This window comes from Hermetia illucens, chromosome 1 (genome assembly GCF_905115235.1).
Source record: "Hermetia illucens chromosome 1, iHerIll2.2.curated.20191125, whole genome shotgun sequence".
NCBI classification, from domain to species: Eukaryota; Metazoa; Arthropoda; class Insecta; order Diptera; family Stratiomyidae; genus Hermetia; species Hermetia illucens.
This window is the reverse complement of record NC_051849.1, coordinates 184,402,026-184,429,894: the sequence shown is the minus strand read 5'-3', so window position 1 is coordinate 184,429,894 and position 27,869 is coordinate 184,402,026. Positions and strand designations below refer to the sequence as shown.

General features: G+C 40.3%; 1 protein-coding gene across 1 annotated transcript in view; it reads right to left on the bottom strand.

Moving 5' to 3' along the window:
- LOC119646987 (dynein heavy chain 8, axonemal) overlaps positions 1–27,869 on the bottom strand; it is a 61,113-nt gene that overhangs the window by 13,270 nt on the left and 19,974 nt on the right. The window contains exons 10-35 of the mRNA XM_038047703.1: positions 23,691–23,815; positions 23,453–23,636; positions 23,189–23,396; positions 23,002–23,131; positions 22,527–22,945; positions 21,680–22,437; positions 16,487–16,626; positions 16,360–16,422; positions 16,133–16,300; positions 15,861–16,066; positions 15,587–15,807; positions 15,274–15,511; positions 14,482–15,214; positions 10,470–10,818; positions 10,228–10,401; positions 10,017–10,145; positions 9,620–9,954; positions 3,882–4,068; positions 3,563–3,819; positions 3,381–3,506; positions 3,087–3,325; positions 2,884–3,024; positions 2,509–2,798; positions 2,317–2,450; positions 1,847–2,257; positions 1,573–1,788 (exon numbers count right to left, since the gene is read on the bottom strand). Of these exons, the coding sequence (XP_037903631.1) occupies positions 1,573–1,788; positions 1,847–2,257; positions 2,317–2,450; positions 2,509–2,798; positions 2,884–3,024; positions 3,087–3,325; positions 3,381–3,506; positions 3,563–3,819; positions 3,882–4,068; positions 9,620–9,954; positions 10,017–10,145; positions 10,228–10,401; positions 10,470–10,818; positions 14,482–15,214; positions 15,274–15,511; positions 15,587–15,807; positions 15,861–16,066; positions 16,133–16,300; positions 16,360–16,422; positions 16,487–16,626; positions 21,680–22,437; positions 22,527–22,945; positions 23,002–23,131; positions 23,189–23,396; positions 23,453–23,636; positions 23,691–23,815 (6,581 nt within the window). The remainder of the gene's footprint in view (positions 1–1,572; positions 1,789–1,846; positions 2,258–2,316; positions 2,451–2,508; positions 2,799–2,883; positions 3,025–3,086; positions 3,326–3,380; positions 3,507–3,562; positions 3,820–3,881; positions 4,069–9,619; positions 9,955–10,016; positions 10,146–10,227; positions 10,402–10,469; positions 10,819–14,481; positions 15,215–15,273; positions 15,512–15,586; positions 15,808–15,860; positions 16,067–16,132; positions 16,301–16,359; positions 16,423–16,486; positions 16,627–21,679; positions 22,438–22,526; positions 22,946–23,001; positions 23,132–23,188; positions 23,397–23,452; positions 23,637–23,690; positions 23,816–27,869) is intronic.

Genomic DNA, 27,869 nt, shown 5'->3' with positions numbered 1-27,869 from the left:
TAACCGCGGTCAACAGATGCCCTGGGGATGAAGCATCAATAACTGATCACAACCACCTGAAGAGCATTATCGTTGATACGGCCGCAAACATACTTGACCTCAGCCACAAGAAAAGCCGGAACGGCTGGTTTGACGGACGATGAATGTAAGCTAGCTACAAAACGGAAGAATGCCGCATACCGAGTAATGTTGCATGCTCAAAGAACGGGAGAAAGATCTACCAAGAACTGCGTCGAACGAAGTAATGACTTCACAAACGGAAAAAGGAAACCTGGCAGAATTAACAGGTTTGTGAACTCGAAAAGTACAGGGAGCAACTACATCAGGTGCGCAAATTTTACCAACAAGTCAGTAGGAAGAAGCCTTGTACATGTCGATCTCTGCCAAGGCAAAGAAGCAAATCTGATTTCCGACAAAATGGGCATATTGGAGCGATGAGTTGAGTATTTTGATGAACTGCTCAACAACCAAAATATCGGCGAGTTGACGGACAAATACTGCCACCACCAAGTATAGAAGAAACAGTCCGTGCAATCAACTGGCATAAAAATCATAAGTCGCCAGGAGCCGATGGAATTACAGCCGAATTAGTTAAATTTGGGGGCGACCAGTTACACTAAGTGGTTCATCATCTAATGCTCAGGTGCGGGACAGCGAATCAATGCCTGACGATTAGCAACGAGGCATTATCTGTCTCATACATAAAAAGGGAGATAACACAAAGTGCAGGGAATATAGAGGTATCACGTTGCTGAGTACCATCTATAAGATATTCTCCGCTATCTTGCTAAGCCGGATAGCCCCATTCGCCCAGAAAATTTTTCGCCCATACCAAAGAGGCTGCACTTCAGGCAAATCAGCAACAGATCGGATTTTCTCTCTCGGCAAGCGATGAAAAAACTGTTGGAATATGGAAATCAGTTGTACTAAAAACCAAAGAGCAAATGAATACAATAAAGATAGGAGACTATAACTTTGAAACCGTATCTAGGGTCACACAATCACAACCGATAACAGCTATGACAATGAAATCCGCGCACGGTTGTTGTCAACCAACAGAGCCTATTTCAGCTTACAAAAACTGTTTCGCTCGAAACGTCTCACCATAGGGTCAAAGCACAAGGCAATGATCTTGCCAGTCCTTATGTATTCCTCGGAGATCCGGGTTCTTAGCAAAAAAATTGCAAACTCTTGGCAGCGTTCGAGAGAAGAATTATCCGTAGAATTTTTGGCCCCCTACATGAGGATGGACGATTCCGTAGCTTACATAACGACGAAATCTATGGGCGATACCACGACCGTTTGGTTGTGAATTAAATCCGGCTCAACAGGTTGCGGTGGGCGGGTCACTTTATCCGTATGGTTGAGGATGATCCAGCCCGAAAAGTCTATAAGGGCAATATCTATGGTAGAAAAATTAAAAGAAGACGAAGCAGACTCTGCTTGAGATGAAGCGATAGCGTAGGTCAGAACGCCAGAAAGCTTTAAGGAATGTCGAATTGAAAAATTTGCAGTTTCCTCTCTTTAACTATTAACTATTATACTATATTGATAAAAATGTAATCCACTTACTCTTAACGCTTCTTCGGCCTCTTCTAATGCTGGTTTAGCCTTTTCAAGTTTTCCTTCAGCTACGGCCTTATCTGCGGATATTTGTTCTACCAGCTCTTCGGCCCGACCTTTTATAATCAGCACTTGTTCCTTAACTTCTTCTGCAGCAGCAGTAGATTTTGATACTTCCTTCAATACTTCTTCGGCGGCCTCGGTTGCAACAATAATGTCCTTATTCTGTGGAATGAACAATTATAAAATATAAAGCATAGTGCTATCAAAATTGTGATCATACCTTTGCTATCAAATCCACTTCTAACACCTTCACCGATTCTGCAGCTTCTTCCAATTTTTTCAAACCGTTTGTCATTCTCTGAGCCATTTCAAGGATATTTTCTCTTTTTTCTTGATATACCCTTTTATAGCACTCCAAAAACGAAATTAATGATTTGGGTGTAACGTAGGTCTGCCGTCGGAATCGATCGTAATACTCAGCGCAGATTTCTTCCACATAAGCATGAATGTAACTCATAATGTTTATTACTTCAGTTTTCACCTCGTTACTGCAGACAATTTCGAATGACTCCAGATAGAAGTTTGAAACGGCTACTCGTGCATCCTCAGGCCACTTTTGGAACCAATCGATTGTACAGCCAGAAATTAGACCTGGGAATTTCAAGGCACGCAATCGGAATTTTTCTCCAATCTAAAAATGAAAGTTTGACGAATTCCTTTGAAAATTAGCACCAATTTAAGATATCTCACCGGAGAGAAGCATAATGCTATGTGCAAGTTGTTTCTAGCTCGTGATATAAAGAAGTCGTAGAGATTATCGATGGTAGGAGGACGTTTCGGTTGAGCTTTTTTCATTTGTGGTATGATATCGCTCAAAATTTCGTCTAAATCATTAGCAAACGTTAAAGACTTTGAAACATATTCAATACAAACTAAATTTACCCATCTCATCTTTAGCAAACAGATTTGCGATTTCACCTGAGCTGAGAACATTGTTTAAGTACTCTAGGAATGACTCCTCCTTTATTTCGTTATCGGTGAAAATGAACGTAATACCATGGTTCTCAAATCCAGCTGTTCTATAAAGGTACTTGAAGTCTTCTACTAAATTTTGGGCATTGTACGCTCGTGTCAAGGTTATTTGGTAGAACTTATAACCAGCGATAAAGGAAGCAAGTCGGGTTAAACTTTGTTTACCAGAACCACCAACTCCAACCAAGAGAGCATTGCCTCTGAAAATCAGAAAGTAAAAGGATTAAATTAAGTTTGCATAATTTTTATTCACTTCAAATTGACTGTATTTTATTCGTAACCAACCTTGATGTTCTCACAATCCGGGATATTATCATCAAATGCATTAGCGCATCATGGAAGAACACCAAATCTAAATGGTATCCTCGAACGTATTCATTGAATTGTCCCATATAGAAGTGAACTTTCTTCAATGTTGCTTCAAAACTAGAAAGAGATCAGATATGTCAAACAAGAGTAGATAGATACGTAGAGAAATGGAAAAGCACCTCGGTATTTCCTCATAAATTTTGGGTGGCTCCAAGGATATTTCTTCCTCATCGTTTTCTGTTGCTTCCGGTGGGTCTCTTAAGAAATCAACGAAATATGTTTCAGAAGCGTCATAGTCCGAGAAATAATCTCCCAATAGAGCTTTGCAATCCTTTTCCATTTTATCGAAGAACCATTCTTTATCCGCAAATGTGGTGAATCGGTCAGCAATGACTCGGGTGCACTCATGGCGCCAGAGCTGTAAATATACCAGATAACCAGAATCCGATTTTTTTTCGAATTGATTTGAATACCTTTATTAAAGTTTTCACTGAGGTACACTCTGGCTGTTGAATATATATTATTCCCTCCCAAATCCTAGATAAATCTCGCAAATTGAATACATAATGGAACTTTGCAGGGGTGGGAAGCATCTTTGCCTAAAATTAATAGCATTTTGGGAATATGCTTCCACTGATTGAATTAGCCACCAAACCTTCACATTCTGCCAGAATATTCTCGTTAGTGGAATCAACAAAGGAACAAACTCAACAATGTTCTGTGGAAATCGTTCTGCACAAAAATATCCTTCGCCAATTTTACGGAATATTTGATCCATAGAATTGTTGCTGGGCAGGGTGGCATTGAAAATGCAGAAGTGTCTTTTCAATCTATTGGGGATATCGTTTCGTCCACCACCAGGATGGATCATGGCGGCAAGTAGTTGAATATCATTGATGTATAGAAAATCACCTAGAATACGATTTGGAATACATGCATGCTTTGTAAGATCCACTAAGAAATTAAGACTTTACCTGGTTTATCCAATGAATAAAATCCTCCTTGTTCGATCATTTGTCTTACAATTTCATTTGTAATTTGATCACCCCATTCGTTAATAATAGGCATGTTTATATCGTCCACAAATATTGTCATTTTCCGTTGCCCAGGTGGGCCATATGTAGTACCCACACGTTTTTCCACGTATGATTCGATGATTCTCTGATAAAAGGCGATGTTATTTAATTGATTAATTCCAAACTGTAGCCTGCGGTAGTTCACTATTATGCTAAGTGTGTCCAAATAGATAAAGCTAAGGATTTGTAGCCTCTAGGTGGTAAGAAGTCGCGGGTTTCGAATCAGATGGTCATGACGGAAGTATGAATTTTTGGGGAGCACCAAATTCATGTCCCCTAGAGAAACAGGCAGATTCTAACTCAATGATATGCCTGTATTTGTGCCTACGGCCCAGTCAGGCAGAAGAGAGAGTACACAAACCCAAAAATGGAAAAAACTAAAAACCTGACTACGGCCAGTCTTTCTGCCGAATTACTGCCTAAATCTTCCAGAAAACGGAAGAGGAAGGGACGTCAGAACGAAATTTAAGCCACTAAAGGCGGGGAGGCTAAAACTAAATTTAGCCTGTCAGAACCATCTTCATCTCTAGCGGGGAAAGCAGAAGAAACAAAAGCTGGTGATGTGGTCGCAACTAGTCTGATACCGATATTTGAAAACGGATTCACGCGGACAAGACCCCGTCAACCTGGACAGAGAGGAGCACTGCAAAAGATGTTGAAGTTTTTTGAGAATGGTGAAATAGACTCTTCGGTCAGCGACGGTCTTTCATCACATGTAAGACTGTGCTTTTATCAAAAAACATAAAGCTTTATTCAATTATTTTCTAGCATACTAAAGTAAAAGCCTCTTATTCGGTTCAATAAAGCCCTTCATATTGGATTAGAGAAAGGAGTTATTATCTCCTTCAATAAAAAATCAAGAACCCGAGAGCCTCTGCTCTGATTTGATTAAATTTGATTCAAGCAATCAGACATACATACATCGACTTTAAGGCCGCCCATGATAGCATAACGAAGGTAAAGTTGTCCACGGCCATGAGAGAATTCGGTATCCCGATAAAATTTCTAAGACTGACCAGGCTGACCCTGACCAATGTGCGAGGCCAGATAAAAGCAGTAGGATCACTCTCAAGACCATTCAACATCAACAACGGTCTAAGACAAGGAGATACCCTATCATGTGTCCTCTTTCTGTAACCTGGTCCTGGAAAGCGTGATCCGTGATGCTGAGTTAAATGGGAGTGTCACGATCCTCTTTCATGTCCACCCAACTACTAGCCTATGCTGACGATATCGATATCATGAGAAAAACGACCTGAGACGCACAAACTGCCTCTATGCAGATCGAGCAGGCGGCGCGAGATTTTGGGCTGCACATCAATGAAGGCAAGGCAAAATATATAGTGGCAACATCACCAAAAACCAACTAACCAACAACATCAAACCGCACTGGTCAAACAGGAAGAATAAATATAGGAGAGCATTGATAGTTTCTCCTATCTAAGGTCAAAAATCACAAACAATAACAGCTATGAGGATAAAATTGGCGCATGGTAGTTGGCAGCCAACAGAGCCTATCTCAGCTCACAGAAATTGTTCCGCTAGAAACGTCTCACCATAGGGTCAAAGCTCTTACTGTACAAGACAATGATCTTGCCAGTCCTTACGTATTCCTCGGAGACTTGGGTTCTTAGCATGAAAAATTGCAAACTCTTGGCCGCGTTCGAGAGAACAATCCTCCGAAGAATTTTTGGCCCCCTACATGAGGATGGACGATTCCGTAGAATATATAACAACGAAATCTATTAGCAATACCATGACCGTCCGGTTGTGGATAAAATCCGGCACAATAGGTTGCCGTGAGTGGGTCATTTAATCCGTATGGATGAGGATGATCCAGCCCGGAAAGTCTATAAGGACAATATGTATGGTAGAAAAAGAAGACGAAGCAGACCCCGCCTGAGATGGAACGATGGCGTAGGCCAGGAGGCCAGACAGCTTTTAGAGATATCGAATTGGTGGACCTCAGCGAAAAATTGGAATGTCTTGTTGTTATATTATTAAGGCAGGTCTAGACCGGATAGCGGTTGTTGTGCCGTTGATGATGATGAATCATACTGACACAACTCTGTGCCCAGGACCTAGTTACGGTTATCTTACAGTACCAGGTTAATGGTAAGAAAATGAATGTCTGAGACGTCTTTGTATACCTTACCTATAATTCCCTGTATCTTCTGCCTAAGCAAGAACTGAGAGATCTGGTAATATACCCAGAATCAAGTGTTCTTGAATTCTTAATAGTGTCAAGATGCAAACGCTCAACATCCTAGAGTAGAGAAGTTATTCGATTTCATCACTTAAGTTGGTCTCATGGCTACGAACACAGAGTGTGAGCTCAATTGAAAACTCTAAATGAACCCCTTGAGAGTGCTTTGAAGAGCCTTGTTCTGTTACCCAAGATCAATGCCTTAAAACAGTTCCCTGGCGGAATCAGAGAACTACAACTACAAAATTCGGAAAATCAACCAGAAGGCTGGCGCGCTTGCAAAAACAATAAGTATGAAGACTGGTTAATCTATGTTAATCCCCAACATGAATATAGGAGGCTTGCAAGAAGCTTAAAGCGAGCCACTCTTACAACATACTCTCAGAGGCTAGGAGACAGAAAAAGTACTTCATGGCTGTGCTGGACCCTGAAACGGATGAGTCGGCCAAGCTAGACTCTCTTAGAAAAGCGAATAGAACTTTCAAAAACTCGTAGAGTTGAGTCAGATTCTCTTTGAAGTACATCATCTGGGGAATAGAATCGAACAGGAGGCGATTAACGGATTCTAAAAATGCTTTAACTTGGAAGTGAATGCTGTGGTTAACAGTGAAAAAGTAAGAGCCGCTCTATTACCCTGCACCTGGCATGGATTACATTCATCCAGAAATATTAAAGGAGAGTATAGAACATCTATACCGATTTCTAGGAAATATTTTTCTTGGCAGAAGGTTAAAGTAGTCTTGTAAAGGATGACTATTCACTTCACTGCTTAACATCATTCTCGTTGAAATGTCGCGTCACATTCGAAAGAAGCTCCTAAGGTCGTACCGGCTAAATAGAAACCAACATATTTTCACCTTGGAAAATCTGTTTCCAATTCCTGGGTTTCAAAAATGGAAGGCACAACTCTGAAAGGCGTGATGAGGGTGTTCGTAGATATTGAAGGAACTTTTCACTTTGCTCTTCCAAGAATTTTGTGATAGTGCCGATGATACTTTGGTTACTAGAATCTATGCTATCCTAAAGCAGAGATTGCAATGGCTATTGGTCGAAATTTCGGAACAATGGTTAGAAATATACATTGCGTCGTTGCTTTGATTGACAGTTGATGCTTCAAGTAGAGCTGCCATACAGATAACTTTACAAAAAAGAGGAAACTGAAAAATATTCGCATTCCAAACATGATAGAAAAAACCTTTCAACTTTCCAGAGAAGTGAAACATCTCAAAGTTATTCCAGATAAGAAACTTCTTTGGAACAAACATGTAGAGGCAAAGATGAAACGAACACCCACAGCTTATGGGGTATCAAAGCGGAACTTTGCCTCGACATAAGGATTCAGACATCATGGATTACTGCAGCTACACGTTGCTTCCATTAAGTCCATAATATCCTTTGTTGATTTACCAGAGAAGCCAACTTCACTGCAAGCTAGCCTCACATGCAAAACGCTGTATGTTTCGGCGGAGCTGTAGATGTACTATTCAATTTGCAATCCTTAAAGCCCTGCAATGTGAGCATTTTAATTTGTTTAGGTTTATGGGGAAACAGGGGACATCAGGGGGAAGAAACATTGGAAGAGATTATGGAAGAACTTTTAATGTCTTTTGATTCTCGTTTGGTAGTAAATATAAAGTTACACTGAAGCACAGAGATAACTAGGAAATATCAGAATAATGGGTGACAAGGTATACTGAAGTCTTCTCTACTGATAGCTCAAAAACAAAGCAAGGCTTTGGAGTAAGAGTCTAACCCTCAGATAAAAGCGAGAGGACTCCTTTTTCTTTGGGACCATATATAACGGCATTTCAAGTTGAAGTTTATTATATGCGATCCTAAGAGTGACCGGGCGGTTAACGAGCCATCGGAAAGTAGGCGCATCGCAATCGGCAGCAACAGTCAAGCAGCCTTGAGTGCTTTAAGCAGTCCCTTTAACCTGCCAAAAATCATTCAGCAATGCATGTTTGGGTTTTATATAGACGTAAGCACATTCAATATGGTGAAACTACTCAGGGTACCTAGTCCCTGTGACATAGAAGAGGGTGAAGTTTCAAATACCGTTTCAAAAAAGGGTTCAATTTCTCCCATGCGGGGATCGCTCAGTAACCGTCTCTCCATAAGAACAAGTGGCAGAGAGTAAATGTCATTAGATACACCAAACTTTTCTTGTCAGAGCCAAACAAACACACTGCCAAGAAGGAAAACCTTATTCAGACTGACTTTAACCTACTAACTAGACATATGTATGTTCAAAATAAAATATTACAAGATAATACATGTTCATTCTGTAATAAGGAAGCTGGGTCCAAGAAACATTTTGTATGTAAGTCATCAGACGTCAAATTTTTGAAGCTATTGTACTCGAGTTGTAACAGATAACATCACACCCACTAATGAAAACTCTGTGCTAAAAAACAAATCTGCAATATTTCGTTAGATGGGGAGTCGATTGCAATGGGCCACTGGGCAAGCCGATTGCCAAAACGTCTATGTTATTATTGACCACCAAATCATGTATTTAATAGGGTATTTCACGGGCACATTTTTCGTAGCCACCCTGTCATCCTCCATGGATCTGAGTGCTGGTCGACTATAAAAGACGCCTCACAGTAATGGAGAGGAAAATGTTGCGTTAGATAAGTGGCGTAAAACGCCATGATCACATTTGAAATATGGATATCCGCATCGATATGGGGTTGTACCGATTGTGAAAAAATTGCGAGAGAGGCGTCTTCGATAATAGGGACATATAATTCGTGCTTACGAGAACTTACTTGCCCTTGGTCTGATCACTGAAGTTGAGAAACGACCAAAATGCCGGCTGAAGCAACGATGGCTTGAAACGCTGGATGGTGATTTGAAAGCTTTGCGACTCCATTCAGATCAGGCCCAATACTGAGCAAAATGGTGTAACCAATCAAGACAAGCCGCCCCCGTTTCTGAACGAGACAAAGGCTAAAGAAGAAAAAGATGGAACTCTGTCAATGTGGATAGAAAATCATTACCTAATTTGTCGAAGCCAACCGAGATAATACATCCAAAAGGTTAGGGTTCAAACTATACTGTTACGGCATTGAAGGAGAACAGTAGTGACAACTATAGTTCGATTCCCGGGGTAAAAAAAAAATTAAATTAAATTAAAATTAAAAGATAGCGCATTTCAATGGGACGAATGACGAAAATTACTAGTTAATAATAGGCTACTACTTTTATTTTACCTTCCCCTTTACTTGCTGCTGGAGCGCTAAATCTAATCAATGGATTAATACGTACATTCATCACTGAATGTAGAACACACCACTTGGTTAGGACTTTACAACACATATGGACCTTAAACTCTAAGAAATATTCTCTTTTTCAGAGATACATACATGTATTAATGAATTGTTTGTCTAATACTCCTATTACCACTGCTCAATAAATGACTTACCTGGTACATGTTGGGTGTTGTTGCAGACGAAAAATTAAAGCTTTTCGACAGATGCTCCTCTGGATCATAAGTCAACATATAACCTTTAATCATGACTGTCTTCGCCGTACCCTGTTCACCAATCAACAACACAGCTTTACCTTGCTTCGCAATGTTATTCATGAGGAATGCTGTTCGAACATTATCAACATTTGGAACCAAAATCGAAGCATATTCTGGAATATAATCTGGCGGATATACATAATCCTCCACTTGAGTATCCCAATGTACCCAAACGCCTTTCTCGCTTACAAGATATTCGAAAATTGATTCGGTTTTTTGTTTTTTCGGCCAACCTTTGTTGGATATTGTGCAATTAACTTCTTATATCAACTAAAACTTCATTATCTATATTTACTCATTTTTGATGGATGTTTCAGTAAGAATTCCTCAAGTAATTGTCGTTGATCCAATTCCAACACAGCACCAAGAGTCCACATGAGAGTGAAAAGGAATAGTCTTTCTAAATGTCGTTCAGAATAAGTTACTGGAATTCAAAAGAAGGTCATGGCAATATATTCAAATTATGTTTGATTTGATTTGAAATATAAATTAGTTAAAACACAAACCTCCTGGAGTTAACAGACCATCCAGTGTGCAAAGACATTGTCTCATATACAAAGCTTCCAAAATCGACATCTTTGCTATTAATTTGGTTCGGAGGAACTCGTATGCATCACCGTAAAGACGTTCAAAGAAACTCCTGAACTGAGGTGAATCGTTTGCTCTTTGCTTCAACCATGCTAGATTACAGGCAAGATTAATATCCACATTTATCCATGTGCTTAGTAGATAGTAAGAATAGACTTACCCTCTAACAGTGTTTTCCAGTTCAAAACGGATGAACTCATGAAAACCATTCCCACTCGGCTAACCGTAGCAGGAGATGCATTATCCACGTTATCAGGTTCGAAAACTAATTTACAATTGTCAGTCATTTTAATGCGATCCCCGTTGGCCAATGTCAATGTTTTATTATCGTCCAGGACAGAATTTAAATTTTCAATCCATACAGCGTCAACTGGTCCATCAAGAACTAACCAACAATACTCAGTTTTCTTGATCTTGAGTGATCTTCGCCACAAGGTGGAGAAAATACCGTCTGTCCAGTCGTTAGTTGCAACATCCAATCTTCCAAACATTTGCGGGGCTGTAATGGCCTGAAATTTTAATTACAAATTTATTCCTGCAGCACTTGTATATCATTAATTTCTTACTAGCGGATGGCAATCACAACAATTTATGTCAGTTAATAATGCAAGTCAAACCTTTAAATCCAACTATTCGACGAAAAATAACTTCTAACTCTTGAAGAATGAACTCGTGGGGAAGTAAAAGGACGAGGTATATCCGATATACGAGCATCGAGTTTCTTGCAACGAAATCTTATCATTGCCAAAGACTCATATAGGCATATGGTTCAAAAACCAGTAGTGACTCAAAGTCCAGCTCCTTTCATTTCACACTTTTGAATGATAGATTTAGACTAATCCAGAATGAAGAAGTATCCGATGGCTTCTATAGAACCTTCACAGGACTATCGCCAGATGCAAACACTGATGGAGATGCTAGTGGCAAGTCACCTCTCACGTTCGATTTTAGCTCCACTCACTCCCGGGAACGTTCGTACTAATTACAACGAATCCAGTGAACCCAGATATTATTGCCAAGTTACCAGTCGATACCAATTTTTTCCCTTCGGGCCTAAATTCAAATGACGAAGGACGAAAAACACGCGAGAGATCTCGACCAACATTTTATGGCAGAGTTTATTATCACCATCAAAAGTTTGGAAATGAAGCTCATCATTTTCATCAACGGCATAAGCACCAGAAAATGCTAATGGCCACCTGGTAGGCCTCAAAGATGTAAGCGACATAAAAGTCCCTAAAATGCTCACACTACCTGAAAATAGCAAATTCGAAAGGATCCTAATACAATAAATTTTCGAGTACTCATGTATCGACGGATGTCAAAGACCAAAAATTAGATCGGACAACTGCCCGACCTGGACAACCGGTTACATCCAAGGCATCCAAGCAGGAATTTAAACAAGTGTTGGAACAAGGTATGACCCGACCTTACAGAGATTACCTTGAATTAAATACGCACAAAATACCCGACACGACGTCCCCAACTTAACAGATTTGAATGTAATGAACAAAAGAGTATTCAGCAAACTTGAACTCCTAGATACTCGCAACCTCGACAAATGCACTCAAAATTAGAAAATTACTATTCGAATTGACCAGGATGTGTTTCGTCCAAGTAACGCATCCTAAACCTTCCAACGCGTTATAGAGTCAAACTTTCGAGACCTGACTTGAAATACGAAAACAGCCTGAGAAATATTTTTTTTCAGACTACAGACTAACGTTGTAAGGTGCAGACCCTTTCCGATTATCCCCATCTCGAAGATATTACACAATTGTCAACGGTTAATTAGTTTAGTTTAGTGGGGGGAGCTTCAACTCCAAGAACTCGGACTTTTGATTCGACCTATTGTACTGCCCCCTAAAACACCTATTCAATGGCTTTCCGCCTGAGGCGCACGCAAGCTTTTACGAATCTGAGAACATCTTCCAGAGACATAAGTGCACATATTTTTAGTTGAAGAAAACTGTAGAAAGGTATCTTCATCCGAGATCTAAGGAGGCCAGACAGCTGTCTCCTCTTCCTTCTCACACGCCGCATATAGCCTAGACTACCGTCCTAATTTAGCGATAGTTTAAGGATCACTGTCCCACTAAAAACTCTTTCACAAAGATTTTCGTTTGCTAGCTCGGATTAAAATTTCTCCATTTGGCTGGGTAAATCCTTGCGATTTCACCCTTCATAGTAGACTCGACGGTGGATAGCTAGATGCTAGATGACCTTGGCGAGCCAGTTTGTCAGTCTCCTAAATTTCAACGGTATTCAAATGGTTGGCATCTACATCAGAAATGTTTTGTTCAGTTAGCCAGGTTTCAGCAGCAACTGCTGATAACATTGCCCGACTGTCAAAATAGATTTGAATGGTACGACCCTGCCGTTTTCGCCGCAAACATTATTCTGTCCCCAATAAAATCGCATATATCTGCGCCTGATATATTGTCGCCATTTTTCCGAGAGGTCAAGCCAGTTCCATAATCGAATTTTCCGAAAACACCCCCACGCCGGAGTAGTGTTTTAAAAGACAAATCTGGAAACCATATGATCGGTGGACATCAACGGCACCAGATGTTTGCCAAGGAGTTTCTAGATGGATGCATGACCGTATAATTAGTCGCTTTTCCACATCAACCATATATCTATCTTTAGCTGCAGCAAATGAATGGGGGTAGATTTAGGGTAGCTTCGCGTGCCGCGATCAACATAACACTCACTGCTTCACTAATGTTTAGGCAACCGAGCCTTTCAATGTTCGGCAACAGCTTCCTGTTCTTAGAAAAGTTCAGTCAAGGCCACCAGACGATAATCAATCTTTTGTGGTGAAATCTGCAAGATTTTTGATATTGTTCCTGGATATGGTACTTCCACGTAAAGTTTGAGTTGAGATTTACTCCCAAATACTGGATGTATCCGCTGAATTTCCGCCCCTGATAATGTGGGTAGTGTGTAGCTGCTTCACGTAACCTTCCTAGTGAACATAGCTAACCCAGTCTTCCTAGCGCTCACCTTAAGTCTGTCTGAGGTAGCAACTGTGGATTAGCTGCAAAGTTTCGTTCATGCGCTCACATACTATGTTCAGAGACTTGCCGATAATTATTACGACTAGATCTTCTGCAAATGGTTGTAGAAAATCCTTTTACCCTCCAAAAAACATGCTGCCTCAACAGACTCCTCTCCAAACAATATGTGGATCTTTTTGCACTCCAGAATATGAATGATGCAACTGATTATCAGCAAATCAATTTCATGCTGTCTTCCTGCCTCACAAATTGCCGCAAATGAGGCATAATTGGAAGCACATTCGAAGTCTATAAATGCGCCCAAGATAGATCCTTTTCCGGACATCGCCTTCTCAATTTTTATTGTAAAGAGTCCTAGCGACCTTTCATATACAGATGCAACAAAAAAGGTCCTCTACGCTTATCTCCATAGGTACATATCTATGGCTAAGATCAGCAGCATTCCAAAAACATGGTCTTGTCAATAATTGCAAAATGGAAGCATAGTTCCACTATATCCTGGTAGGAATGAATGAATCGCTTTCGATTACAGCAAATTATAGGATGAAACCGTTCTCCAAAAACATTTTGGTTTAATCCCCCAACTTCCTGCATTTTTCTTAAAAGTTCCCGTCGACATGCGGAAGAATTATATTACGTACAACAGGGAACTTGTAGATATCTATTGTGCATTAGTTTACTTCCAGTCACTAATATAAAAACTGCAATAATCAAGACGACTCGATTTTTGCTTTCAATTTCAAAGCAACTTGCTTTGGTAGGGAGATCAGGCATCTGAACTACATTAGCGAATTTACTACCAATGTACAACACCTCCAGAAATACGAATCTGAAACTTTCAAGGGTCGAGGAAATCATATTCCCCAGAGACATCACCTCTTAATTTTGTTGGATCCCAGAACAGAGACGTAACTAAAGTAGATTCCTACCAACTGAAATTACTTTGTTGTTGGAGAATAATGTATAATAATAAATCGCACATAACTAGAGAAAGGAATAAACACCTAACCATTGAACCATTGAAACTCTGTGGAACGCTTCATAGTTCCAACCATCTCACGGAGTATTCATAGCGCTATAAAAAACAGGCTAACGCAATTTGCCTGACCGTGTTCACATGTAATCTATTTTAAAATCTGAAAAAGTACTCACTTTTGGATTCATTCTCATCTCCTTGTGAACTAATCCCATTTCCGTAAAGCTTCTCAGAAGCGTATGAATGCAGCTTGTCTTTCCTGATCCTGTTGGTCCCATAGTCATCAACCCGTGTCTTACTAAAGATGTCTCATATAATTGCACAACTTTTAAATTCCATTCGGGACTATTAACGTATTTGAAATCTTCAACAGTTGTTTGTATTGCTGCTTGCAGTTGTTTGTATGTGGCATGAGTTAATTTGATACCTGGGAACATATCTTCAATAAGGGATAAGAACAGCGGCTCATCTTCATCAATCAATTTGGAAACATTCATGTCTCTCAAAACTCGCATGACAATCGTTTCTTCAGTGTCAGAAGGATTAGCACGTTTCTGGGCACCCAAAGTTCTAAGTACCGAAAGGATATTTCTTAATCCGAAATCGTAGTGAACTTGTTTTGAGAGCTGCTCTTCACATAGTTTATATAATGTAAAGAATTTTCTGGATAGTACAACATTTTGTTTGAATCCACAACTGGCCAATTTCACCCTAATGATAATTTGTCGATCAGGTACCATCATAGCTACAGAACGGAACATAATTTTCAAATTCTCAGGAAGTTCTTGTCGTCCTGCGTAACCCGGATTCATAGTGATGAAGAGACCAAACTCCGGATTCAAGGAAACTACGTCTCCATCACTGAAAATGAAATGTGTTTTCTTCTCCTTCCTAGCTGTTAGTACGATGCTAAGGAAGTACAAGATAGTAGTTATGAATTAAAATATAAATAAAGGTTTTTGGCTTACTAGATTTGTTGTGCAGCCACAGATAACACAGGTAGTTCGATTCGATTAAATTCGTCAAAGCAACCCCAAGATCCTGACTGGGCAAGTCCTTTATAGATTCGCCCCAATCCTCTGAAATCCATCTGATCGGAACAGTTGAATACCACCACTAATTTTCCTAAAGCTCTACCCATGTCTTTTGTGGTTTCAGTTTTCCCAGTTCCTGCTGGACCTGCTGGAGCACCTCCCATACTCATTCCTAAAAATAGAATTCGCAACAATGGATTTATCGTTTATTTTTCATTTTAAATGTTGATTGACCGTAGATACGTACCTATAGCTTGTGCCAACGTAATATAACATCTATCAGTTAACGGTGTGATGGCCAATCGCTCTGTCACACCCAAGTATTCATTTTGGTAAAGAAAATCAACATCAGTTATTCCAACAATTATATCATCATTCTCTTCCTTGTAGTAAAATCTGGCCTGTTTTTGCCATTCAAAATCAGTGACTGATTTTATTTTCAACCGACACAGATCATCAAAAATATCCCTTTAATACCACCCGCGTTAGATTACAAATCAGCTTACATTGAAAGCACTTACCTTTGATGCACGTGAATTGTAACCATAGTCTCAAAACGAATGCGATCCAATTTTGTCAGATCCTTCACAGTCAGCTCAATGAAACTATTCAGTAAATTTAAAAATTTCGCATTTGTTTTCTTCATTATGGTTTTATCGGTTCGACTCTTACGAAGAGCATATTCGGCATCTTTCGTCCAAAGTATCTGAACACCGATAAGTCCAGCCTATGAGTAAATAAGAACTAGTGATCCTCAGGAGTCCACTTTACTATAAAAGCTAAGTTTTCTTACTTGGCCACAGAAAGTTGGAAACTCTAAAACAAAATTAAATTCGGGATCCGATAAGGATGTAGCAATCTGCGCAAGAACTGTACGGACGCTATCCTGCATTTCTTTCAAAAGTGCTCCAAGCCATAATTCAACACCACCCGTGCAATAGACGCCATTGTCCAGATTCACCTTGAATTATTATAAAACTTAATAAATTCACCAAAGGATTGTAATAATTTCATTGTTACTTTCTCTCCGTTGGCTGAATTCATTGCCAAAATATGATCATTCGTTTTCGATTCAAAATCAACCTAATGGAATTTAAGAGTATTGTTAACTTTCGACTCAAATTTTTAATTTTTACTTTAAACTTACGGTAGCCACAGCGTCAAAAACACTTAGCAGGTGTGGTTGAATCGTTGTTGGATCAGAAGATTGACCCAATATTTCCAGCAACACAGGATCAGATACAAAGAAGAATCGGGGGAAAATCAATCGTTTGGATTCGAGGTAGCCTAAAAAATTGGAATGGGAAAATTGTATTAAATGTAACAGCATAAAAAACCTTTTAGGTTTGTTAACTAATATTGGAAATAATAAGCAATCGTTATCGATATTTGTTCTGGAGAATCCCTCAAATTTAATTGTTTTCGTGTATTTATCAAATGCATGCGAGCTTCTTCTAATTACCTTCGTTATGCCCTCAAATCCACCAATTCTCGGAATTGGCTCTTCGCTCGAAAAAGATTACGTCCCTGACAATTCATGACCTAGACCACATTTACTCTGCAGGAGATCGACGAAGACCGGAAGGCATGAGGCATCAAACCATTCGTCACAGCCAAGGAGAAGTAAACCAAGAAGCTGAACCGCTCGAAATTGGGCGGCTAGTTTAAGTTATAGCAGCAAACTACGCTTTGATCCGTCCTGGATAACATGCCCTCATTCCCTAATATCAACTTTTTCTGCGCACCCTTTCTTAACATGACCCCTATGTTCCTAGACGTCTTATTTACCTACTGTCCCAATCACTCTTTCGAGCCCAACAATTCTGCCTCTATAGAAATCTTGTGTGCATATTATCGCACTGCTGACCAACCAACTACCCTCCTTCATAGCTTCCACTTCAGTAACACCAAACCCGAAACTAGAATTCAAATCTAAACGGTCATGTCATTAGTGTACTCAGCAAGCAGTTTTGAAATGGACAGTGGGAGTGGTAAGGAGAAGTAACCAGCTATATTATATACTCCGCTCTGTTTAGTCGTAGTTAGTATAGTACATCTACACACTAAATGGTCCCGGACTCGCGAATGAATTGAAGAAGCTCATCCGCACACATCATAGGCCCTAGCATGAATCCTCATGCCATTATCAGTGATCTGCTTGGCTTCGAAAAAGTTAGTGCTCATTGAGTTTCGAGATTGTTAACAGAAAATTAAAAACAGGTTGGGTTGGAAATCTGTGAGAGACTTCTGAATCGATTCCAACAAGAAAGAGAACATTTTTTGAGATGCATTGGCACATGTGATGATACTTCTGTATATATTACACTTTGGCATTAAAAATGGAAAGATTGGCGAAGAAAGAATGAAGTCTGCCCAGTCATTTTCTTTATGATTGACGCGTGGTGAATGCGACATACTATTGGCAATTGATTGAGTCAAAAAAAGCCACCTACCCAAACAAAATACGAGGTATCATCATCATCATCAACGGCGAAACAACCGGTATCCGTTCTAGGCCTGCCTTAAAAATACGAGGTATGGCCACTAGAAAAATCAGCATTCCCCATGATTAAGTCAGGCCAACACTCCAGGTTTGACGACAAGGGGCAAATCGATTGATGTGCTGGAAAACCCTCGATACCCCCCCTATTCTCCAGATTTGTCTCCTTATAAATATTATTCCTTTACCCCATGAAACAATCGTTCATAGTGGCACGATTTGAAGGCAATGAACCCGCCAAGGAGAGTGTGTGTGCCTGACTAACAACGCTACTTCAAATTTGTTTTGAACAAGTTTTCACATCGTTTTTATTTGGATCCCCCTCGTATTTTTGGTATCACTGACTAAGCTGCCGTAATCCTTAGCTGCAGGATCCGCCGTTACTGGTATCTGATTTTAGAAGTACCAACTGACAGCGCAGCAACCAGTCCCTGATATCCTAACCATACCGAGTACCGTACCTAACCATACCGTACCAATTAGTTCTGTAGATGCCGTTCGACAAAGCAACCTCAACTTCAGCAAACGCGGAGGACACCACTCGGAATATTCACTATACAAAAAAAACCTTCTTTTTCACTACCCTGACGCAGGTTATTTAAAAGTAGACACTTTCCGCAGTACTCCTTCTTAATTTCGACAACACAATTCTTGAAACAGCTCCACCAACCATCTCCCTAATTACCTAGTCAGTATACATAGAACTGGCCCGAATATGTAGAGAGAACTCCAATCAATATCCACGCCACTGACAAAAACTGCCAACCACAACGACATCCTGTAACAAAACATACCGCTTCTAAAAAAGCAAATAACATTGTTCATCATTTCCTGAAAACACACCATTCCACACTTCATATACTGCACTAAAGCTTCAAAGCCAAAGTCAATGCATGGATTATCTCATTGGATCCTCGTTTTCAAGTACTCATTCGGGCAAACAAACTGCATTTTTACAACATTTTTTTGTGCCAAACATAGACAGTCCCTAACCTATTTGAGAAAGGAGGAGAGAAGAGCCATCATAGTATGAATAGCCATGTAACAAATAAGCGTCGCCGGAAGGGGGTGGAGTACACCTCACTAATACTTTGAGATTGTGGCTCGCTAGCAAGGAGCAAGTAAGGAATTGCGAATTCACTCAAAGTTATCTCTACTTTAGGCAACCCTGGCTTAGAGACGGACTGATCTTTAGCCTACGGCCATTTACGGTTTATGATTGGTCCTACCATATGCAAATAATCTTCGACGATGGTATCCAGACACCCCAAAATGCTTACTTGCTTCAACTTCAGCGAAAATTCTAGCGGCGCAGACTGGACATTCTGGGGTCAAAGCGGTTAAGCATAGACTCTCGGGAACACTTCTCTACTGCTAGCGGCACTGAACTATTGTACTTAAGCTGAGAGAAAGAACCTTTCTAAGAACAGCTCAATGCGGTCGAAGGGAGGGGTCATGAAGGTGATATTATAATCTGAATGCCAAGGTAACCTCTAATATATGATGGGGAAACACGGTCTCGAGGAATGGAATGACAATGGAGAAAGGTTTGTGGTTTTTTGTAGCTCCCACCGCGACGTTAGTGGCAACCATACCATAAAGTCAGTTGGGTTTCAGCGGACATCAAACCAGATTGACCACATCGCAACCAGGAGTACAATTAAGAATTGTCTTCTATATGTACAAGTGTTAGCAACGGCTTCCAGCTAGACTATCATTTGATTGTTGCTTGCTTTCGTTAACCTATTACGTTCTACTCCCAGGAATGAAGAACCTCAACCCCCGGGATCAAAGCGATTTGCATTCCGGCTGTCCTTCGACAGTGAAGGAACTACCTTTCTTTATAATCGTCGGACTAGAAAGTGATCTTTACTCTGATGCAACTCATGTTATCGGCCACGCCCAATAATAAAAGGGACTTTATAATTGCACTGGTGAGTGAAGCAGAAGCGCAACGAATACTAATGATTCCAGTACCCTATACACCGCATTTCTTCCAGGTGATTGCAAGTCTTCCGATAATCCCGTCAAAAACGTTAACACTAAATTCCTCATCAACGAGAACTTAGCAGGCGGAAGCAGCACATCAAAGCGGTTCTCAATCATATAACATCCGGTAAAGTTCCACTCCTTGAGGATGAAATGGCTAGTTACTGGGGGTCAGTAATTCTTCGCAGCTCCTAGTATTTCTGCAGACTTGCTACTTTCATCCGTAAATCCTTGGAATCTGAAGTCTTTCCCAGAGAGTGGAAAAAGAAGATTATTGTTAGAATTCCAAAGAACAGCACCCTTGTTGAGTGTTACAATTGGAGGGCACCTGGGTGCTCACTGCCATCGCAAAATTAATAGCTAAATTAATCCCGGGACGTATCAAAAAATATCTCGAAAGCTTGATCGGCAGAGAACAGGCTGATTTTGCTCTGGATCGTCACCCTCTGGATGATTGTGGAACAATGTGCAGCGTTTAAGTCACTGCTTGAAATTTCAAGAAGGCTTTCGACGATGTCAAGAGAGAACACATCTGAAGCGCTCTGCGGTATTTTTAAGAAAATAATAGCTGTTATCAAAGCAACACATGATGGCATAAAATGTCAGGCTGCATCGAAGTAAAATTTCAATGGAATTCGAAGTCCGAAGCAGAGTCCCATAGGGTTGCATTCTGCCACCAATATTATTTCTTCTAACCATTAGTGGCGTTATTTATGCTGCCTTCGCTAGAAGACGAGGACGAGCTGAAATAAGCCATGTATTTCTTCAAACACCCCATCAATGCTCATGACACCTCCTTGCTATCATTACCGAGTCATACACTTTTGCCAAATGACTCTAGTTTCGAAGAAAGAGGCAGGCAGAATTGGACTAAAGGTAAATACCAACGAAACCAAAGTTCTGATTCTGGCTCATCCACTACATACTTCCTACCTGCATTAATGAGCAAAGGGTTGAAGGCGTCGATCAACTTGTCCACCTTAGTAACCTTGTTTTTGCTAATGGTAGCATCGAACTCATATTACTCAACGCACCCACTTTCGCTGTTTTATCTGAATATCAACTCGCAGTTATTTGAATTTAATTTCTTCTCTGTATTGCTATACGGGAGCAGTACATGAAAAATTACTACTATTGTTACTCGAAAGCTCCAAGCCGTCATTAACCCCTGTCTTAGCGATGTACTCGGGATACTCTGGCTTTCAAACAAAGAACTATTTCTGCATACAGACCAGATACCGATAGGTTTCTTGATTAGAAGTGGGAAATGTGAGTAGATAGGCCATGGCTTAAGAAGGGATAACTCTATTGCTGGGTATGTCCTGCAATGGAATCCATTATCCCTGGCTGACCGGCCCTAGATACCCGCAGCACAGAGTAGTAAAGGAGGAGCGTAGGCCTTTCGGGAAATGGGTTATGTTTAGGGGATTATGGCAACCATATATCTGCCAAGGTAAATAAGATACGAATGCAAAGACTATTGGCGCTGAAAAGATTTTCGGCTTATGAAAGAAATCTTATGTTCAGCAAATATCCTTTTTGAAAGTATTTTCAAAAATTATACAAATGCAATTATGTAAATGAAGTTCCGAGATAGTTGTCCTATACTCGATATGGCCTAAAGAGTTGGTTGCAGCTTTGCAGCTCGCGAAAACAGTCGCTATAGATGAGTAGAGTACCAAATTCATTGGGGGAAAAATTGTTAACAGCCCTGATGTGTTCCATGAATTTCAAAAGCCAAATGGAAGGCACTTGACGGCTGACTGGGGTCATGTTATTCGTATCACCATCCTTATGCTGGACTAAACTGCCAAACTTTACTGAAATTATACCCAAAAACAATACACTCACCTGTTAACGACTTCTGGCATGTTTCCAACTGGTTCAACAGGAAATTTAACACCGTTGCAATGGTGTCATCACTCGTACAACAATCAACCGCATTGGGGACTTCCCTAGCCTTATACATTATCTTTACGTAATTCTTATCAATATTTGAAAACCGTTTAGCTTCGGCAGGCAATTGTTTGGCAATATCGCCTCCCACAAATACTGCTTCCAAATAAACCCACAGATTTTGGACTTGAAGCCACTTCTCCAATATTTCACCAGTATTGACAATTTTCGATAACCAGGTCATGATATCCTTTTTGAAAGGTGCATTATATCGATTCGTAGCCAATGAATTCATAACCATTAAACTGTCCTCTAAGCTGGTAATAATCTCCATGGTTTCACCGCCTTTGAGCAATAGTTCACCTCTAGTCTTAAACGGTGCTAACTGAAGATTAACTGAGGACCAGTCAACTATAACTTGTTTGAGCTTAGCTTCAATCTCAAGTTCTTTAACAGCTCCCACACAAACATCTTCAACATCATCCTTGAATTTCAGAATCGGCGCTTGTAGAAGTTTGCCCAAAGTAAACTTAGGACTAGTAACATCAAATGTCATATTCATCATCTTGCTGAGACGTTCCCAATGGCGTTCCTTCATCGCTTTGTTGGTCATTAGTTCCAAAAGTGGGCACATTTCATTGAAATCGTCGATTTTCTTTTTGAGGTCTATGTAAGCAGGCCAGGTTTGCATGCCACGAGGTAATCGTCGACATCTGAATGTAGAGTGTAAAATGGAGCTATAACATTAATTAACCAGGAAGGCTGACTCTTCCCGAAACGAACAAAATTTTTGAAAGCTTACTTCAACTGGAACTCCGCTAACTCTCCTGAAATCTTCTCAATATCAACTTCAGCCCACGGAATTTCTGAATAGTCGTCGATAGTTTTCAATACAATGATATACAATGAATAAAGCTTATTGAGGAAGTTGAACTCTCTCTTCCTTTTGTGCAAAATTGGATAGTCCGTGATAGGCATTCCGAATAATTTCTCTCCACTGCTGTACATCTCGAATTTACGCCAGAGCTCATCAAATCTATTCTGAAACAAGAACACACGATCACTAGCCTCTTTGGCAGGGATACCTTCCACCATTGGCCCTTTCAGTTCGTAGTCCGTATTGAATTCGTTGAGTTCTTTATTGAATTGTTCGATTCCTTGCATAAGTTCAGCAAGCAGTGGACCTTCCATTTCAGCTATATCAGCTGATACTTTCTTAGCCTGGAACAATTACAAATTTAGCCTACCAGTGAAGAATATTGTAGATGCAACCTTACACTTTCAAGCATATTGTTGAAGGCAAATTGCAAGCTATCGACCTTCTCGTAATCTTCTTTGGGAACGTGGATTTCAAAATCTGAGAACATGTGATAGGTTTCAACCATAGTAATAAGGTCCATATCCATTCTAGAAATACAAATTATATATATTAATTTGAATTTAACCAATCTACACTATGACTACTGGATAAAATTGTCGCGAATTTTTTCAAGACAGTTCATTGCCATTCGAACATCGTCTAAATCTTTAATTGGTTTGCTCAAGATATTCTCCATATCCGCTATAAAGTCGACCATTTCATCCAATTGTTTCTTATAGTTGGCCCCTAATAGTTTGCCTAAAATTAGCTTCCACTTCTTCGATTCTTCCACGAATGAAGAAATCGCCTTATCTAAAATAAATGAACTGTTGAACAAATCATGGCATTAATTTCATAAACTCCAGTACCTAATCTGATTTCGATCGGTCCAATAATTATTGTATTATTCATTTTAGCAATGTCCTGAGTACGAGTATCATATTCAATGAATTTTTCTCGAATATCTGCTGTGAGAGGGTTTCCTTTCACGAACTCCTCGATTTGATCCGAACGATCTTCAGCCCAAAGATACTGGAAATCGGCATATGTATCCTAGTTAAGAAAACAGTAATATTGAGTTAAACTATATTCGAAAATCCAACATACTTTCAAAGCTTTTGAGATATCCACTTGATAAATATGCAAACCGCCGGAAAAGTTCTGCATGGCACGAACAATATCTTTATGTTCAGCTACAGCTTTGTAAAATGATCGTTCGTGACGAATTTCATCTGAAAAATTCCAATAAATAGTATTAGTGGAGAAGCACTGACAGTGAGTTTAAACATGCAATTATTAACGCAGGGTCAAAAAGTTCTTGGAATGGAGGGGATGGCACTCCGGGATCGGGAGAATTAGCCCCTTTCGCTCTCTCCCCTGATAGACATGCAAAAAACCCTTGGGAAATTGCGCCTTCAGTCCACTTGCATTCCTAAGACAAGAAACCTAGTCTGTCTTCCAAAGAAAAAATTTGTATACCAGGCAATAAAGCAAAATCAACCAAATGTGGTCAATATTGAGATAACTGCCGCACATTTGTTAACTTCAGAAAACACAAATCGATGTTTAATAGCGTTCCTAAGAAGGAAATCGAGCAACTTTTCGAAAAGCAGGGGCTAGAAAATGAGAAGATTCTCTGCGACCCACCGAGTTTTTTTACAGATCGGAATAGAAAGGTTAACAAAATAAGGTTGATTATTCAATTTCAAGAAATTACATAAGTCCTATATTGAGGATAGAAATGATTCTTAGTAGTTTAGAACAGTAGACGGCGTAATACCAGGGCATGGAAGAAAAATCCTTATCCGAGGTCAAAACTATGTGGATAATGCGCAATCACCTCCTTCTCTCTCTCTCTCTCGTCAGGCCTTCAAGTGGCACAACTTTTTTAAGCAAGACGAAAATTCGTTATAATACGACTTCAAGCCGGAACGTTGCGTGGAAATTGCCACTATGAAAAACATTGACAAAATTACAAACTTAACATTGGCATATGCCCGTTTCAAAAAGAAACGTCTCCCAAAAAATATTGCAGTATCACTCCAACCCAACCATTTGGATATTTCTGCATGACCATCTTAGCACGCCTCAGTTATGCGAAGATGAGTGCTCACACCGCATCAGAAGAAATGGCCAGTTGCGTATTGCTGAAAGTTTTTAGGCCTCTGTAGTGAGAACATTTTAGTCTGAAAAAAGGGGGAAAAAATGACCTACCATAACTTTGTTGATAATGATAAGATTCCCTTCAAACTTTCCATTATTATGCCATGTATGGTGCTTTAAATTTGGATTTGTAATCCTAAGATGAATTTAAGGAGGTTTTCCAGTAGATGTCGAAAATATAATGATATTATTAAATTTATTTGAATAGAGGTCGATATAAACTATACTTTAAGGTCTAGATAATTTTCAGAAAGTTTGATCTCACTTCAAATTTGATTAGAGTTCGTCTTAAATTTCATGGCTCGGTGGTATTCCTTGAGCCGGGGAAAGAGATAGAAGTCACCGGGAATAAGATAGGTATTCCAGCAGTTTGAATCCCATTTCTCGAATGGCAGGCATCGACTTTATGAACAGAAGTGTTATCTTGATGAAACCAGACTTCAGCTAGCAGTTTGCTGTGCTTTTTTCTCTTGATAATACATAGTTTCCTTTTCCAAATATTCCAATATTCCACTATAATTACTCCTCCAGCGTCCCAGAAAACGAATGCCATAAGTTTGAATGTCTTCGACGTCGGTGACGGGGAACCTTTCCAAGTTGTGAATTATTGTTTCCTTTCCCGATCAAAATGGTGAATCCAGGTTTTATGCCTGGTCACAAAACATGATAAAAAATGTATCTGATCCGCTTGAAACTTTTCAAGATTCTTCTTCGAAATGTCGACTCGATTGTTCTTTTGCTCGTCGGTTAACATTTTCGGCACCCAACGGGTAGAGATCTTTCTCATGTGCATTTCGTTCATAAAAATGTCCAGCCATATACCTGATTGCAACTCTTAGATTTGTCGACGAAACATCTAGAAGTTCTCTGCAGTGAGGGACGTGGATGGGCGTCCTTTGCGATGTTAATTTTCAGGGGATGATCTGATAAACTTGGCGTACAACTCTGAAATATAGAAGAGCAGAGTCCCCCATTGTCTCCAACAAATTGCTGTGTGTGTCTGATGAGCATCTCTAATTTCGTGTTTCTCCATGTTGATGTTAACTACTTGACTTCAAGTGGATTTAGCTCCCCGAAATTATAGTCTATTTATATATATTTTTTTGAAGTGATTTAGTGGGTACACAGGCAAGCCAAAAATTTTTTGGGAATTTGTTACGTACGCAACAACTCGAGCCTCACATTAGGCGCCAGCTCTGTTACGATGGCAGTCAACGGTGAGCCGAGTTGTTGCGTACGTAACAGAGTTGGCGCCCAACGTGGAGCCCGAAAGGGGGCTTTCCCTCAATCTTGATGGTATTAGGATCAGAGCTTCCTTCGTTTGCGAATACTCTGAGGCCTAAAAGAAATTAGGAAAATTTTGTTCACTAGGTGAACCTCCTCTTCTAAGTTCGAGCTTCATGCTCAAAACAGGGCTCTTCAGCGGATTCCTCTGCATAGCCGTCTGAAATTATTACCAGGGTGCGAAAGGGAAGGATGTAGAAAGAAACAAGTAGAATGGACCTTATCCATTCACTTGTCCATCCGACGAGGAATTAGCTCAAATTATTGACTCAACATATATCAAAAATTAAAGTTCATTGACGCGTTTTTGTTGACTTTGTGGGTATCTAGTTTGAATTGTAGCTTTCAGTTTCGACCGGATTAGTCAAAGTTAGGAGGATGGCCGCGTTGTTACCTCATCCCTAGTCTAGATGGGACTTAGGTTTGCGATTCCGATCAGATTCCTCATAAAACGTAGAGTTTCCTAAACCTATCCTTTCATATTCCTTATTAAAGCTTTGAGTTGATTGATTTACTGGGTCGGCGGGTGGCCGTCGACTTTCTTCTTCATGGGAGATTTTTTTATGTGTACTGACGTTTCTTGGGAGTTGGGAAGGAGCATAAATACCGCAAATTCACACATCTTTTTTTTTTGTTGTAAATTGTGAATCAAATTTTATCTCGATATGGCTTTTAAAGAAGCCTCTGTCTACCTACAGTTGGTCGATGAGGAGGCGGAGTCGAAACTGACCGGAGCTGTGCCCAAAATTCTCATAGGGCAAATGGCTGCTGGACATACGATTGAAAAGGGAGCCAAGCCGCCTTTTCAGCACCCTCAGCGGATCTACCAGCAAGCGCTGGCTTAAAACACCACACTCGCATCGTAACAAATTGTGTGTAAACAGAAATCCTTCGAATATTTGAAAGAGTAAAATTGTGTATCCCTTACTCGCCTACTTTGCAGCCTATGTCAAATCTGAGAGCTATTTCGCAAAGTACTAATCGCGAAGGAAAGATCCTTTGATATTTCGGAGAATATAGTTCAAAAAGCCCACGGACCCTCTTCCCGCCCAACCGGACCGAGGGGCGACCAACCTAAGGATGGGCTGAAGGCAACATCCAAAGGCCCGCATCACAGCGATGATGCGTTTTAACGCAAAGTGTGTGCGACCATGCGAAAATGTATTGTTTACATCCCGATTGTCGCAAACACTTCAGCCAAAGACGCGGAGGTCCTACACTACAGAGACATGGATCTTATATTGAAGACAGTGCGGATCAAGACTGAAACCCATTAGGTCAGATTGTTACCGGACAGGACTCTTCGGACTATAGCACAGGTTGCAAGGATAACTGCTTTTTGCATCTCCATGTATAGTCCAGCCCTAAGATCGAGCGTTTTCAGCGCTTTATGTAAGTTCTGCGGGACTAATCCCGTCGCTGAAATTATTACTGGGACTACTTGGATCTTTTGTAGTCTCCAAGTCTGCTTCATATCGTCTGCCAAGGGGCCGTAGTTCCGGATATATATATATATATATATATATATATATATATAAGGGGGAGTAAACCTCCTTAACAAATCCGTAATCCGGGGTGAAGGGATCGACGCGCCTATCGGATGAATTGCAGTGACGTTACACTGTATTTTAGCGGCTCCCCTCCAAATACCTTCCCTACCTTTGGAGGTAACCATGGGGCATTGCAACATTGGGGCTCTGTTGCAGGGCTGACTGGTTCCCCATTACTCGTGGGAATAAAATTGGGGACTTTGGTTTAAATTCTTTAAATGGGACCCCAGGGACACGAAGACAGTACCCAACACGGTTAAGGGTCGTTCAACAACATCAGAGCGGCTCT